Source organism: Cottoperca gobio, chromosome 13 (genome assembly GCF_900634415.1).
Source record: "Cottoperca gobio chromosome 13, fCotGob3.1, whole genome shotgun sequence".
Lineage (NCBI taxonomy): Eukaryota > Metazoa > Chordata > Actinopteri > Perciformes > Bovichtidae > Cottoperca > Cottoperca gobio.
Window position 1 is genome coordinate 886,046 of NC_041367.1, and position 16,382 is coordinate 902,427.

A 16,382-nucleotide genomic window follows, 5' to 3' on the forward strand; every position below is an offset into this window, starting at 1 on the left:
ACAAAATCTAATCTGTGGGAGTGTTTACACCGGATGTAACAATAAAAGCTACTACACAGAGACAAAACATCCGATCATAAAGAAGCTCAAAAATAGTGATTGAAATGATAAAAATCAAAACAATTATAACTTTGAAAAAGTCTGAACCTTCACAGTGTTGTTATCCCTTCATGTTGATACTACCTTGTTCTCCTTGGACTCCTTGGACTCCTGGGGGCCCGGGGACACCACGCTGGCCCTTCAGGAATATGTGTTGAAAAACCGTCTGATAAAAACACACAAACACATATTGAACATGAAGCCTGGCAGTCTGCATACTGTTATCCCTGCCCCTGTGTTGGCCCCTGATGCCACTCTGAAAAGCTGCATAACTTATATTTTATATGTTATCTGTTTTCTCCTGTTGTAGCCTGATTAACTGTTGATCCAATCATTAACGTATCATCATCTATTAACACAACTTCACTGGGCAATAAGTCAGGATGAAGCGTCATATTTAATCATTCACCTTCTGTGTAAAGCACAGTGTCGTCTACATGGAGGAGCAGCATTCATGTCGACACACGTCGCTTCCAAGTTGGAAAATGTTCTCGTGAATTTTAAAGCGACTGCTTCCTGAGATAAGATGATTTTTGATTTTTGATTTTGGTAGAAGCGGCAGTCCTTCCTGTCAGTTACGTTACATTTTACTCAGCAGAAGAAACTGAACTTCGGACTCACCTCTCCTGGAAGACCTGGAAAACCATGATCACCTTTCTCTCCCTGGAAACACACAGACCACAAACACTGTGACACAGTACTGAGTGTACTACTGCAGTAAAACGTCCTGAACCTCACACAGAACTCACCGTGGCTCCATCAATACCTGGAGGACCGAGGTACCCCCGGCCCCCTGCCTCCCCCTGCAGACACACAGACACCGAATCAGTACAGCACACCTCCATTACAGGCCGTCTACACTGCATATGCTTGGTTAGCGTTCTTGTTAGCTTAGCATGTTACCTGTTCTCCCAGCTCCCCACGGACTCCATCCTTCCCCGGTTTACCCTGAAACACAAACACCAAACAACATGTCAGACCAGGATTACACCGGTCCAGGTTTCTGATGAGGTTCATACGACGGCGTATTAGGGTCATTGTAGGAAGAAATAATAATCACAGAGGGGGGGGTGGTACATTTACTCTGAAGTTTGGGGTTCCTTACTGGAGCTGCTGCCCCCGCGACCCGACCGCGGGTAAGCGGTAGACGATGGATGTAGTCACAGTTATCCTCAACTCAAATGCATCATTGTCAGGAATTATATTAATTTTTTCCAGCAACCCAAAAAAAACAATTTAGTGCCATTTTCTTTTCTTCTTTTGAGACACAGGTAACATGTTTTATACTTCTTGTGAATGTAATCCAGTTAATCATATTTCTATGATGTGTATTTTGTATATACCATTATTTTGAAAAGCTCTCCATGCCAGCTCGATCTGGGCTGTTTTAATGCATTTACCATAAATCTCAGTATATGTTGCAGGAAATCTTGATGTGGTTTCTTGACAAAACAAAGCGGGCACCATTTTTCCTCGAAATCTTCTCTCTTAAATTTGTGACTTAAATCTCAGAGAATTTCTAACTTCTTTCTCACAAAATTATGATTTTATAATGTCAAAGAATATTAAAAACATTCTCGTAAAATTGTGATTCTTCTCCTGTGAATGTTCCACTTCCTCCAGTATTTTTTTTTTTTTTGTACAATGGCCATCATAGGTTCAGGTCATAAGTACAAAACGAAATAAATAAAACTATGACTTTCACATAATGAGCAATAACCTGCATGAGATGAAATAAATCTTGATTATAAATCCACGTTATCGTAAATGAGTTCTCTCTCTTACTAGTGAACCAGGATCGCCTCGCCCGCCCTTGTCTCCTTTAACCTCCTGTTTCCCCGGCACACCCTGGTGGAGAAAACAAATGCACACATTAGTCTGACTCTCTGACAATAACAAAAACAATCAAAACAACAGTTAGTTTGGTTTTTCTTTTCTGTTTTCTGTTGTCAGACAGACAGGTGGGACTTACAGGAAGTCCATCACAACCTTTCGCTCCACCGTCTCCTGGTTCTCCCTGAAATACAACAACAAATATCAGTGAAAACAGACAGAGAGACAGGCAGACAGACAGGCAGACAGACAGACAGGCAGACAGAGAGGCAGGCAGGCAGACGGACAGACAGACAGACAGATAGACAGACAGACAGACAAACCTTCAGTTCTTTGGGTCCTTCAGCGTACAGTTTAATTCCTTTCTGTCCAGGGATCCCCGGCGGGCCTTGATCACCCTAACAATCAAACACAGCTGATGATGATGATGATGATGATGTTTCACAGGTTAGAAATGTTTGAATGTCCGTCTTGTATCACACGCTCACATTACAAAATGTTACATAATAAAATGTTCCAGGTGACTTTATATGAATTCATAACCTGGGAATTAGTATTAGTATTAGCTTTAGGTCTCACCCTCTGTCCGCTGGGACCTGGTATCACTGGACTGGGACCCTCCTGACCCTAAAACAAAAACACAGCATCATCAGGACCAAATCATCGCAGACTGAAGTCACATGACCAAACAGAACCTCATGCCTTCAAACATCTGGTGGAGATTTAAATTAGGGCTGCACGATATATCGTTTCAGCATCGACACTGCGATGTGCGCAATTGTTACATTGCAGGACGTGCGATGTCGCCAAATTAACTAAAACAAGTCATGTTTTACCAGATGGTGGTGGCCTAGTGGTATGGTTGTGAGTTCAACACCAGAGCTGCACCATTGAGCCCCTGAGCTACTTAACCCTGAGCTGCTCAGAGAGACTGTGTGTAGTGAGTTAACTGTGAGTCGCTCTGCAGGCACAAAACATCATCATAATGAAGTTTTTCATATTTTACACATTTCAATGGGTGGGGGATTTCGTCTGTAGCGGTGCGCCGTGACAGACCGGCTGAAGGTCGGCTTGGAAAGGTCCAGGCTGACGGTGACTCGCGACACCCTTCGCCCGGTCCTTGCCGCTTCCCAGGGCTATCGGCGCGCCTGTCAACAGGGGTGAACTGCCCCCAGTGCGAGGGGTCTACACTGCGGACCCACCCGACCGCCTTTAAACACAGACCTGTGTCGTTCACGGTGCTTTGTGGGTGTCATCATCATTCATTTCAATACAACCAACGAGTTTATGATTAAATTGTTTATAAAGAACAAAAACTGTTTATGTAGCCTCTTAATTCTGCTCTCAAAGTTCACCAGATTGATGAATTTAACTTGAAAATGTTCAAAGCTTTGGGGGAAAATTTCTGTATTTTTTTATATCGCAATATACTGCATATATTGCAGGAAATAAAATACTGCAAGGTCATTTCCAATCTCTTACAGACCTAATTACATTTGAATTTGTTTCATTTTAATTTGAATACAAAAAAATAAGATATTAAATTATGCCAAAACAGTACTTACTTGTAAGATACTAACCATTCAAACTAAATAATAACCTGAGCGAACAAGATGAAATTGGGACTTTGGTGGTTTTGTTGTTGACGTAAGTTTTAAGTGTTTTGTTCGGTCAGTGTTTGATGTTTTTGGCCTGAGTTTGTAACAGTGGTTAAAAACAAGATGTATTAATGAGTAAAAGTGCGATTATGACGATTAAAATGTACAAACATTGTGGGGACAAAACCAGTACTTCTGTTACTGAACGAGCCTCAGTTCAGCCTGTTCTCACACTGACCTTCTCTCCTGCTAACCCCGACAACCCTGGACTTCCCTGAATAAAAGAAAAACACAAACAGCTGATGTCAGTAGGTTCAGTCATTGATCACAAACATTTAAATAAAGTATGACAGTTAAAGATTGTACAGGAAGTCCGGCGGATCCTGGTTGTCCTGGAAGGCCCGGTTCACCTGGATCTCCATTTAGCCCCTGCAACACAAACAACCAATCAGAGCACACTCCACCAGCCAATCAGAAGAATCTCTCAAACGTTACAATCACTTTGGCACTATGGCAGGCCGCTCTGGAGTAGTGTAAACTAGGGATGTCTAGTAGTCGATACCAATACCAGAGAAATTCCACGTTTTCAGAATTTTGGAGTCGCCTTGGTGCCGAAGTATCGGTTATTGTGGCATCCGTCTAAACACTTCATTTTGTGACACAATAACAGCTGTTATGGCACCGACACACTAAAGGACTTACAGATTTCTGTACTGATCACATTACACGACTGTCTGTCTGATAACAGGGATTTGAAGTTGTTGTGGTTTGCACATGATCAGCATCATGGCACCAGGAAGACTGTCAAACTACGTTTACGTTTGCGTCCGCAAAAATCTAGAGATCCAAGAAGTTTGTGCGTTAATTTGCAGGGAAAAACAAGAAGTAAAAGAAAATGGAGGAAAGAATGGTTGGGGAGACATGGGCGGTAAGGATTGTCTCTTCTGCAGAGAGACTGTTTGTTTAGTCTATTTCCTGTTTTATTTTGAAAATTACTCTTTTACTTCCTGTTTTACAGCCGTTTTATTTCATGATTCTCAGTGTTTACCGGCGATCTCAAAAAACTGGAATATCAAGTGTAACTGTAGCTAGTGATGGGCCAATGAAGCTTTTGTGAAGCCAATTGTTTTGGAAATGGGTTCATTACTCGAAGCTTCAGGTACTGTGACCTCTACTGGCGAAGTGCAAGGCTGCAGTGGATTTAAAGTAACTTTGCCTTGAAAGTTTTTGATGCACACATCTAAGACTGAATATCATGTTCTATTTAAAAATAAAGATTGATGATTGTGTGTACGTGTTATTGAGAAGAGAGTGCTGGGGGGAAATTTTGGCTTATTAGGCTTTAAATGATAGTACAGTTTAAGATTGGATAGAGATAAGGGAAATGAAATGCAACAGATGGCCATTGGTTGGATTTGAACTCTGGGCTGCTGCGGCAAGACTTTAATTGAGGGAACGCCTGCTCTACGAGCTGCGCCACTGGGGCTGCGCATTTTTATGTGGGATGTACATTATTCCTTCAACAGATTTAGATTTGGTTTCTTTACTTGCGCACAAGGAACAGATGATGCTGGCGTGCATAAAAATTGTTTCACTAGTTGACTCGCTCCATAATGATCCAATACAAATCCAATACCAACAACTCAACAGCAACAACGCATACTCCTACGACAACAACCCACAAATTGTGTATTGTTTAGATCGGTTATAAAGTGTTGAGGTGCTTAAATTCAAAACTGTCTCAACCTGTCAGAATCGAGACGAGGCAGTGGCAGCGAATCACCTGATTGGACCGCGAACCAGTCCGGTGATTCATTCAGGAAATGAAGCAGTTACTGCTTCGGACGTCATATGTCACGTGATTTGAAGCAAGCTTCGAAGCAGTGGTTCTATGGAATTGTAGTCCAGAGTTTGAAGCACGTATCGAAGCTTCAGTATCACACTGCCATCACTAACTGTAGCCATTAGATTGTTTTCTATAATTATAATTTGTTACAGTTTACAAGAGAACCTCATGATTTACAATGTATTTAAGTTGCATTTGTTGTTCACATTATTTAATTTAGTATACATAAGTTTTATTGTGAAGTCTCGGCGGAAGTCTCGTTTGGTCGCTCCCGTGTGATTAAGACGCGCAACACCTGCGACCAAACGGACACTTAGAGCTCCGGAGGAAAGTTTGGACCGGTGACAAAAGACTTCAGTGCGCTTCTAAGAACATCACAAGACTTCCTCAGGTTGCAGCATGCAGCCAACAAGGTGTAGTTGTTTGCATTGTACTGATATTTACGTTGGTAGGAGGTTATGCTACATCGTTTGTTTGTTATGTTTAGTTTTCACGGTGGATCTGGAGAGAAAGCTCCAAATAAACCCATTATAAGAAAGCCACTTGTGTCTGCCTGTGCTTCGAGGGAGTTACATCAAGACTACAATGATGTTATGTGAAATGCATGCTGGGATATTACAAGTCTCTCATGATTAGGAGTTTTCCTGTCCAAATGACCACAGACTGAGACCATTTGTCTAATTTAAATGTGTGACAGTTACTGACATTTTCTCCGTCTCGTCCTTGTGGTCCTGTTGTTCCTTTAATTTCCTGAGTGTCGGGAAAAACGTACGTTTCACCCTGAAACCAGAAACAGAAACATGAAGAGCTCAATATCAGTTTAATTTTTGTTTATTTGTCTAAGATGTGTTTCCTAAAACAGTGTTTGATTCTTTGGATGAAATTCGTACAGTTTTTTTCCTCACTAATTGTAAATAAAAAAATTTAATGGGCACCTTTCATACAAGAAATCCAGCTCAAAGTGCTTTAAAATATAGAAAGTATATTCACGAGTGCATAGTGAACATAAAAACAGGGATATTACGCTATAGTTAATGAAAAATATGAAAATTGAAAATGAAATGAGATGAAAGTAATTCTGAAATCAGATAACATAAAATGTATAACATAAGATGGAAAATAAAATCCACTGAAGCATAATAATAACTATAGCTCTGTGTTCACATAACAAATGTTCTGGTTCTATGACATAAACTACACATACTGCATAAATATCTCACTAATACATGTGCTGTAAGTCCTGCCTCTGAACTTTGGAGCTCTGCAGTGTTAGCTGTTAGCTTCTGTTTAATATTAACTGCATGTGTGGATCAAGTGAAAACACATTTTTTGTTTAATACCAACAAAGTGAAAAACACTTTTGAAGAATTGGAGATAGTGTTTTATGATGAGAGTATGTGAATGTGTGCAGGTGTTACCTTTGCACCTCGCTGTCCTGGTCGACCCTGAAACACATGAGCATAGTTAGCTTTAGCTTCTCAGACCTAATTAGCCTGGCTTAGCTTCACTGCCTACAGTGATTTAAAAAAAAATGTTTGCAGTTAAACAGGAAGAATTCAAACATCCAATCACTGCTTTGTACAGAAAGTAGGCAGGACTTACTTGAATGCCGACAGATCCTGGAACCCCAGAGAACCCTGGGTAACCAACATCCCCCTGGAAGACACCAATCAATACATCAATTAGCGTTTGTATGGATGAAGTCATGGGATCTTTGTCTCAGATATTTCCTCCTCTGAAGAGTCAGGAGGAGGAGTTGGAAAACAATTATTGACTCACTGGATTATTTACGCTGTGTTGAAGGTAAAAACTGCCTATAAAGATCTGGAAATGTTTCAATTTCCCTCATATGGCCTGATAATCCTGTTGTTGTATTTCACCCTCTGACTTCATTAATCACATAAATAATCATGTTGAAATAATGAAACTAATTTCATCGTCTTTCAGAATGTACGTGTGGTGTACCTCAGGGCTTGATTCTGGGTCCTATTCCATTCTCCATTTACATGCTTATAATCAGTCACATCATCAGAAGACATAATGTCTTTTTTTACAGATGGTGCACAAGTGTATCTTCCCGTCCACCGTTGTGATGGTAATGATCTGCATGGCCTGGTTAACCGGGAAATAAAGAGGTGGTGGGCCTCAACTCTACCTTTGTCCCGTTGCATCCTGGGAGTCCTGCTCGGCCAATGGTTCCTTCATGTCCGGGGAGTCCCTGAGAAAAACAAGATAAATCACACGGAGAATAATCTCTTTCTTATCAAGTGATTAAATATGTTTCCAATGCACGTACATTTATTTGAAGTTCGATTTGTTTTCAGGTGAAAACATAGATCATAGATCATAGATTGGAATCTTTTGGAGTGCAGGAATATGTAGAGGTGATTTAAACCTGCAATTACTTGCATTCATTTAAAGCCTCTAAATTGTCTGGGAGTTTTGATGTTTAATGGTTCTTACCGGCAGTCCTGGAGGACCTGGGAAACCTGGTTTTCCTGGAAGACCCTGGAGAAAAGAGAGAGACAGACTTCCAGATGTATTCAGGTCATTTTACAGTGATATCAAATGTTTAAGTATGAATTCTGGCTAAATATGTCTAAAATTATGCTCAAGAAAATCCAGAGTTTAAGAGTTTAAAATGATCATCATCCTCATCGTACCCGAGAGCCTTTCAGACCTGAACCTCCTGCTGTTCCATGTTCTCTCTGAGGACAAATAAACAACAAGAAAGAAATCACAGCTGGAGCCACACTGTGGGTTTTATAAGTAAATGTTTTATATAAAACAAGATGGAACAATGTTATTGTCGTCTCTCAATTCCTGACAAACAAAACAAGACAAGTCGTAAACTTTTCATTTTTCATTTTTGGATATTAAGTCACTGCTGTAATAGTCCTTTTTTTACTTTAGTTTAGTTAATTTCCATCTTTTTCAACTTAACTCAAAATATACAGTACATGTAAAGAATATTTAAAAACAATAAAAAGTTATTACTTTTGAAGTAGTGACAAACCAAAGCTCATACTGACAGAGAAAGTGTAGGTTAAAGCCGAAGCTTATTACAGTCATTATTTTTGTACAATTCACTTATTAAATGTATACACTGAAAATGAAGCAAAATGAAATATGTGTATATTATATATACCCCCAAATGTCCCCAACAGAAATTCACATACACACTTGTGTTCATACTTCAGTTTTATATCTGTTTTGATTTTGTCTGAAGTATGAAGTCAGCAGATGCACGTCTCTGATATCAAATCTGTAAAACATCTAAGGTCATTGTATTTGTGCTGCAGACGAGAACAGACCTGCAGTCAGCAATCTGCAGACAAACAAATACATTTCTTTCTCCAAATGAGGCATTGAAGCGTGATCTGATAACAATCTGACCATAAAAACGCGAGCAAGTTGTTTAAATTAGTTAAATGAAATATGAGTTAAAATAAACTACTTGTGATGATCCGTCAGTCAGTTTGTTCACTGACGTTATTAAACATGAGATATCAGACAGACACGACATCATGAAGATTATTTTAGCAGTTTTAAAATAAAAGAGGACCGAGGAGAGAACCCTGAGGAACCCCACAGTCTGTTTAAACAAGTGAAATACTAACAATAATAATAATCATCTCATCATTATTATGCAAACATGTTTGCTGTGTTCAGTTCGGATGTTGTTACTTTTTCTCCAGGTGAGCCCTGGTGGCCCTCGTTTCCAGGGTAACCAATCACTCCAGGAAGTCCGTCATATCCAAGGTAACCAGATTCACCCTGAAGAGGACGAAAACATAGGTAGATCTCATGAGGACAGTTCATCAGCCGAATAAGGTCAGATGTATACAGCGTTGCAGGGATGTATTTTTGTAGGCGACCCTGAAGGCAGCATCTCTGGTTCCCTCCAGTAAAAGCTAACGGGATGTTTCCAGTGGATTTTGGATTATTGCAGAAAATAATCTCTATGACAATCAAACGTTTATGATATTTACACATGTTGTTCAGCAGGAGAATCTCCACAGATTAACACTTCAATGATTTTTAAAGCGTGAATGCAATCTCCAGAAGTGTGAAGCTAACATTCGGCTATAAAGGAACTACAGCAGGTCACAGACTTCACGTCACCATTGCTAAGCTAATGCTGGATAATGTTAGCGTGATGACGTTTCGTCTCATTCAAACACTTGTTAGCAACCAACGTTTTTAAGAAAAGGTAAAGCTTCAAAATTCACGAGTCGGGTATTTACTGACGTATTTGATGTCGTAGAACAAAACGTAAAACATCTCTTAACCTTGTGTTATTTCAGGCCTCGAACCAAAAACCCAGTCAAACTAAAAATGACTGCCCCCCCCCCCATCAGTCAAGTTGCAGTCATTATTGTATCCTATTAGACATTTGTTTGAAATTGTCATAATCATTTTATGTGTTCTTGAGTTATGGCCAAAAACAAATTTTTGACCTTTGACCACCAAATTCTGATCAGTTCATCCTTTAGTCCAAGTGGACGAGTCGTTCCTGAGATATCGCATTCATCAGAATGGGACAGACGAACGGACATCCCGAAAACATGAGTCAGTCAGGGTTAGGGACTCTTTGAACAGGTAAACTCAGGTGCACATATGTGCATCCTGGCTGTGGTCCAGGTGCATTCAGGTTCCTGAGTGAACAGACGGACGTTTCATGTTCAGCAGAGAGGAACCAGCCTTTCTTCTCCTTCCGAACACACCTGAGATCACGGAGTTCACACCTGGGTGGGCTCAGGTGCTTCACCTGACACACAAAGACTTCAGACTCACTGCAGATCAACTCAGATCTCATGCTTCTCTAAAGTATTTCTTTAAATCTGTGATATTTATATAATTTTCTCCTGTTGGATTTATTGGTTGTGGCTAACCCTAACCCGTTCCTGTTTTTAGCAGGATAGGTGCGATACAAATACTATTATTGATGTGACATAAAAATCTAAATTCAACTTGTTCACAAGTCTATTAATATTAAAGAGAATTATATAAACTTTTTACTGTAATATGAAACATGAAACAACATCAGACCTCAGTAATTTTCCAGTAGACCCAATATAACCATAATAAACTGCATTATAGTTGGCGTGTAATATATCACATATATATCGTATATCACCTTAAAGAGAACACGTGTTGCACAATTAAAGATAATGATGCAACAGAATTTATGTTGCATCATTTACAGAGTAAAAGCACCACACAATGTTACATCTGATTTCATTAGACACTTTTTTAGACCCAAAATAAACCCCAACAGCCTCTAAAGACCTCGCTGGCCTTTATAAGATCTGAGCAGACCCACAACAAACCCACAAACCCTCCAGGACCAGGACCAGGACCTAATACAGTAATGGAGGCCTGCAGCGACAGCAGGTCATCACTGGAGGGCAGCAGACTGTCAACATAAACTGGTCCAGGGTCAGTGAGGTCTTTACAGTTTGACAGGAAGTGGGATTAAAAGAGGATGAATCACTTCCTGTTCAGGGTAACACCTGGGTTCAGATCTTCTCACCTTCTGACCTTTGACCCCGTCACAGTGACAGAGAGACTTCCCGCTGCAGTGACACACCTACAGAGACAGAACACAAGACAAAATATATGAATACGTTTAATATTATATTATAAAGTTCCTCATTAAGACACTAAGACCTGGAGGAACACCATAAAAAAAACTTTTGGAGATTTCTGCAAGATTTGCATTTTTCTGCGATTGGATGGCGAGCACTTCTGTTTCTGTAAACTGCTCAGAAACCCCCTCATTGGTAATAAACCTGGGACAGCCTTATATCCTCTGAACGCCCTCAGTCTGTAGTCTGTGGCTGTTAAGTTTCACGAGGCTGAGATGATCCTACAGCTCACAGCGGCTCATTTTATACACAAGGTCAAGTTTAAAAGGTGGTCTCACCACAATGACATCTATAGGGACAGACATCCAAACAATCGGCTCTTTGGAGCCACAAGAGGTTCAGTTTTCCAGTCGTACACAATGCATGTAACTCAACACAGTTTAGGGCCCCAGCCTGCAGAAACATTCAGATACAACATCTTTAAAATATGCGAACACATTTAAACTGCATGAGATGAGCATGAAGTGGAGACTCGTGTCACATTATCAGATTATATTCTGAGGTCAGAGGTCAACGCACCCTGTGGATACGGCCGAGACAGTTTGTCCATCGCCATAATTCAGCCTCACTCTGGAGCGCTACGTAGCGCAACAAGCTAGCATGACGGTTGGCTCCAATATGCTAAAGAACTGCAGCCACTGAAAGATAATAAAGTTACGGCTGCAGTTGGTCATTTTATTAAAAAGTAACTTTTTGTCATATTTGCTGAAACAGTCGAGCATCAGACAGATAATCTGAGGCAACACGGATCAAATATATAATAGTAATAATAATATATAACACTTAAAAGTACAACATCTGTGTGTGAGTTGTAGTGAAGTAGAAGAATGTGTCCTGCAGGTGTGAAGTTTAGTCCCAACTGAACCTAATCTCAGGTTTAGACTGCAGTGAAGTTTATTGAACGTGTTTCTTCATGAAGTCTTTATCTGGCAGACATATTTCTGTGGGTTCAAACCCAAACAGCTTCATGTATCCTGCAGGTGCAACAGTGCTCTTCCTGTGTGATAAACCGGAGCAGACAGACAGGCAGACAGACAGGTCTGATGTCTTCTTATCTTCATTCCTGTCTCACCATCCCGCACGACTCTCGATGCCATGACACATCCTGCAGACTCTCACATCAGATTATTCTGACCCTCATGACCTGCCGTACAAACCTTGGAGAAACATTTTATTCTAACTTAATCTGACAGAGTAAAAGTGAGAATCCGTGTGTTCCTGATGTCCAGATCGGGATGTAATGCAGTCTTATGTGTGCAAATAAGACGAACAAAAAAGCACATGGACGTTGTCACATGTAATCCTACACAAAGTACACATTAATAGTACTTCCACTGTATGTATGCATCATGTTTTATATATGAAACTACATGACAGCGAATAACACTCTGGTGAAACAGCTGCACATGTACAGCGAGGTGGTGTTAGAGGCGTTCATTTCAAAAAGTGTGAAATGTTAAAATTTAATTTCAATGTTTTCTGTCAGAGAGACGTTTCTGTTTCACTGCAGCTCAGCAGATCAGTGTGTGTGTGTGTGTGTGTGTGTGTGAGCGCGTGCGTGCGTGCGTGTGTGTGTGTGTGTGTGAGTAATAATAACAGCAGATCAGGACAAAAGGCTGAAACAGAAAACAGACGAACTAAAACAACAGACAGATCAGACTGTCTGACGGACTGACTGCACACAGACAGACAGACAGGCAGACAGACAGGCAGCTTTTATTTCCTGTCTGACATTCTTTATGCATTCTTTGATTTCTGCAGTAAATGAAAGATGACCCACGTGAAGTTTGAAGTCGGCAGAGACATTTCTCTAAAAAATGTTTTTACAATCCATCCAGAAGTTATTTAATATTTTCATCAGGATCAAAGTTATCGTTTCACATGTCCACTAACAGTACTTTAGTCCTAGTAAGTGTTGACAGCTGTTATACATGACTCACTGGGGGGGTAGTGTGGGGGTCTGATGCTTTTTCCCTCCCTAAATTGCAGTACACACCCCAGACATGGTCCGGTTGGGACTTGAACCTGCAACCCTCTGGTCTCCACTCCACTGATCTGCTGCTGCACAGTAACACCTGCTGATGCCGTTGAACCCGCTCAGTTCTTCAGGTTCAGTAATGTTGTAATCGTCTCGGTATCGCAACACCCCAATAATATAAGTTTTATTTAAATACCGGGATGTGACGAGAACTGATAAAAGCTGATGATGAAGTTCTGAAAATGTGACAGTAATCGTCTTTCTACCGTTAAACATAAAAACATTTGTTTGGGACGCAGTTAAGTTGCTTTCATGTTTTGTCCCGGGGACGCACACTATGTTTCCCCGGATAATATTACATTGTGAACACATCCGTGTTGCTGTTAGCTGTATGTTGTTAGCTGTTAGCTGTTAGCTGTTAGCAGCCAGTGGAGCGAAGTTCCATTGAGTAATATTATGGTGCCTTCAGGCGCTAATCAGTAATAATGAGTACTGGTTGAAGGTAAATTACAACGTTATCATGATGTGTTCAAATTAAATTTTGTAAAATGTAGTTTGTGGTGAGAAAGTTGAATGAATCCAGATGTTTTCAATATAAAACAAATATTAGATTCTGAGCTGTTGAACTTCCTGAAGTCTGAAGTAATAAAGGACGTTGAGTTCATGGAGTTATTGTTTGATTTTTACCGTGTTTGAAAACCGTCATAATGTGTCATGATGTGTCATGATGTGTCATGTGTGTCATGATGTGTCATGATGTGTCATGATGTGTCATGGTCATGTGTGTCATGATGTGTCATGATGTGTCATGATGTGTCATGATGTGTCATGATGTGTCATGATGTGTCATGTGTGTCATGATGTGTCATGTGTGTCATGATGTGTCATGATGTGTCATGATGTGTCATGATGTGTCATGTGTGTCATGATGTGTCATGTGTGTCATGATGTGTCATGATGTGTCATGATGTGTCATGATGTGTCATGATGTGTCATGATGTGTCATGATGTGTCATGATGTGTCATGATGTGTCATGATGTGTCATGATGTGTCATGTGTCATGATGTGTCATGATGTGTCATGTGTGTCATGATGTGTCATGATGTGTCATGATGTGTCATGTGTGTCATGATGTGTCATGATGTGTCATGATGTGTCATGTGTGTCATGATGTGTCATGTGTGTCATGATGTGTCATGTGTGTCATGATGTGTCATGTGTGTCATGATGTGTCATGATGTGTCATGATGTGTCATGTGTGTCATGATGTGTCATGATGTGTCATGTGTGTCATGATGTGTCATGATGTGTCATGATGTGTCATGTGTGTCATGATGTGTCATGAGGCCTACAACCTTATAGCACTACTACTAATTATAATTATTTATAATAATAATATTTATAATAACAATTATTATTATTATTATTATTATTATTATTGTTATTGTTAGTGTCACAGTCGGTTAAAAACATGAAAACAGAACAAACACTGACTTCACACGCACCTGTCTGTTACCATGGTGACACACTCACGCACGCACGCACACACACACACACACACACACACACACACTGATGACCATGATCAGGACGTGACTTTTACACTGAAATACAAGGAAAATCAATATATAATCACATCCATGCGTGTGTGTGTGTGTGTGTGTGTGTGTGTGTGTGTGTGTGTGTGTGTGTGTGTGTGTGTGTGTGTTCACTCACCCTCTCGGCGTGTCCCGTACAGGCGGTGCAGCAGAGCAGCAGAACCAGCAGCGGGACCGGGACGATCCTCCGCCTCGGGCCGCCCGGAGCCTCCATAACGACTGACACACAGCTGCAGAGTCCCCGCTGAGCAGACTGCACACTGCGGGAGGAACTTGGCTCGGGATAGGCTCCTCTTGCAGTTCGGCTCAGTTCGGCTCAGTTCGGTTCGGTTCGTCTCGGTTCAGTCCAATGGGGGTCCGTGCCGTGCAGCTGATTCTGTCAGGCCACAGCAACCTGCTGCGGGGTGAAGAGAGAGACGTCCGCTGACAGGGGGGTGGGAGTCAAACCCGCAACACTCACTACTAGACTTCCGGCTCACCCCTTCAAAATAAAGGCCTACGCTCACACTGATCTGATCAAGTCCATTTCACGTTTAGGGTTAAATATAACAATCCAAATATATTAACTGTGGTGATAAAAAGATTGTATGAGTTTTTACTTTGTTTAATACTTTAAAACATTTGAACTGAACTGCTTTTGTCTGACAGCTGGATCTGTTGATGACTTTGATTTTACACAGAAACAAACGATTTATGGCTTTTTATTTTTATCATTGTGGCTGTGTTTGCAAACATTTTGGCAAGGGTGTAATGATTTCACTTTGTTTTTATTTTATTCAGTAAGTGTCCGTCAGTTGTTATAATGAGTGTGTAGTAAAGTGTGTATGTTGGTGATAATCCTTCACACATAGACATTGCATTAATTCAGTTTCTGTGGGTTTTTTCAAAAACAACAACAGAGGCATTATGTAAACGAAAACCAAAGCTCTACTTCAAAGCAGCAGAAAATAGCTGTGTGCCAAACAACCCCTGTCTCCCCTATTTCGCTTCCTTCTGCAGCTGCTTTTATTTTGTAGCGCGGCACCCGGGCACCGGAAGTGTGTGTGCGCGCTTCTGCAGGTGTGTGCCGCCGGCTGACAGATGTTCAGTGTGTGTGTGCAGCGCGGCGCTGCGGCTTCACTTTAGCAGATAAAGTTTGAGAGTTTTCTGTCCGCGTGTCTCTGACATGAAAACTGCGTGAAGCTTCAGACTGAGCGCGAGACCTTCAGGTAAGTGAGCGCGCCTGTGTGTTTTCCTGTTGTGTTTAATTAACTGTTAATTAACCGCTGACTCTGCAGGTTAATTAGCGTAAATGATGAAGCTGCAGAGGAGAGAAGTAACGGAGTACTTTTACTCAACTACTGTACTGCAGTCTCGTGCTGCAGTACTTCATCCTGCAGAAATACACACTTCAAAACTACAAGTTCTCTGCAAACTTTGAATCAGACAGAAATGAGTCCTGATAACTTTATAAAACTTCCGTGTATTTATACTCTGCATTCACACTGAGTCACTGGGTCAGCTCGGTGAGCTGCAGAACACTCCCTGTGGAAGTGTGGATACATTGTGTATTTAATAAAATGCATGAAACAGAATTGTACTGTAATCTGGTTTAATGTCCCTCACAGTGGGGGGGCTGTCCTCCACTGAAGACATGCTTTGTGAGGGACAGCCCCAAATATTTGAGCAAGTGAATAAGTTTCTGTAAAAGCAAGAAATGCGAAGTTCAGCAAGAAAACAACACAGAAAGTTCTTCTGAACAGAGAAACTGCAGACACTTCAGGCTGTCTACCTGTCTG

At 40.9% G+C, this 16,382-nt stretch overlaps 2 protein-coding genes across 5 annotated transcripts in view; one reads left to right on the forward strand and one right to left on the reverse strand.

Moving 5' to 3' along the window:
- col4a3 (collagen, type IV, alpha 3) overlaps positions 1-14,980 on the reverse strand; it is a 45,602-nt gene extending 30,622 nt beyond the window's left edge. For 2 of the 3 annotated variants that reach the window (XM_029447078.1, XM_029447077.1), the window contains exons 1-19: positions 14,723-14,980; positions 10,913-10,969; positions 9,064-9,153; positions 8,040-8,084; positions 7,840-7,884; positions 7,532-7,594; positions 6,979-7,032; positions 6,795-6,821; positions 6,082-6,156; positions 3,897-3,959; positions 3,769-3,804; positions 2,512-2,559; positions 2,256-2,330; positions 2,072-2,116; positions 1,885-1,947; positions 1,003-1,047; positions 849-902; positions 721-762; positions 184-265 (exon numbers count right to left, since the gene is read on the reverse strand). In XM_029447078.1, the coding sequence (XP_029302938.1) occupies positions 184-265; positions 721-762; positions 849-902; positions 1,003-1,047; positions 1,885-1,947; positions 2,072-2,116; positions 2,256-2,330; positions 2,512-2,559; positions 3,769-3,804; positions 3,897-3,959; positions 6,082-6,156; positions 6,795-6,821; positions 6,979-7,032; positions 7,532-7,594; positions 7,840-7,884; positions 8,040-8,084; positions 9,064-9,153; positions 10,913-10,969; positions 14,723-14,818 (1,105 nt within the window). In that variant the 5' untranslated portion in view covers positions 14,819-14,980. The remainder of the gene's footprint in view (positions 1-183; positions 266-720; positions 763-848; positions 903-1,002; positions 1,048-1,884; positions 1,948-2,071; positions 2,117-2,255; positions 2,331-2,511; positions 2,560-3,768; positions 3,805-3,896; positions 3,960-6,081; positions 6,157-6,794; positions 6,822-6,978; positions 7,033-7,531; positions 7,595-7,839; positions 7,885-8,039; positions 8,085-9,063; positions 9,154-10,912; positions 10,970-14,722) is intronic. The other variant, XM_029447079.1, reaches the window with a different exon arrangement.
- A 763-nt stretch (positions 14,981-15,743) lies between these two features.
- col4a4 (collagen, type IV, alpha 4) overlaps positions 15,744-16,382 on the forward strand; it is a 51,670-nt gene continuing 51,031 nt past the window's right edge. For both annotated transcript variants that reach the window (XM_029446864.1, XM_029446865.1), the window contains exon 1: positions 15,744-15,812. The gene's annotated coding sequence lies outside the window, so the exon portion shown is untranslated. The remainder of the gene's footprint in view (positions 15,813-16,382) is intronic.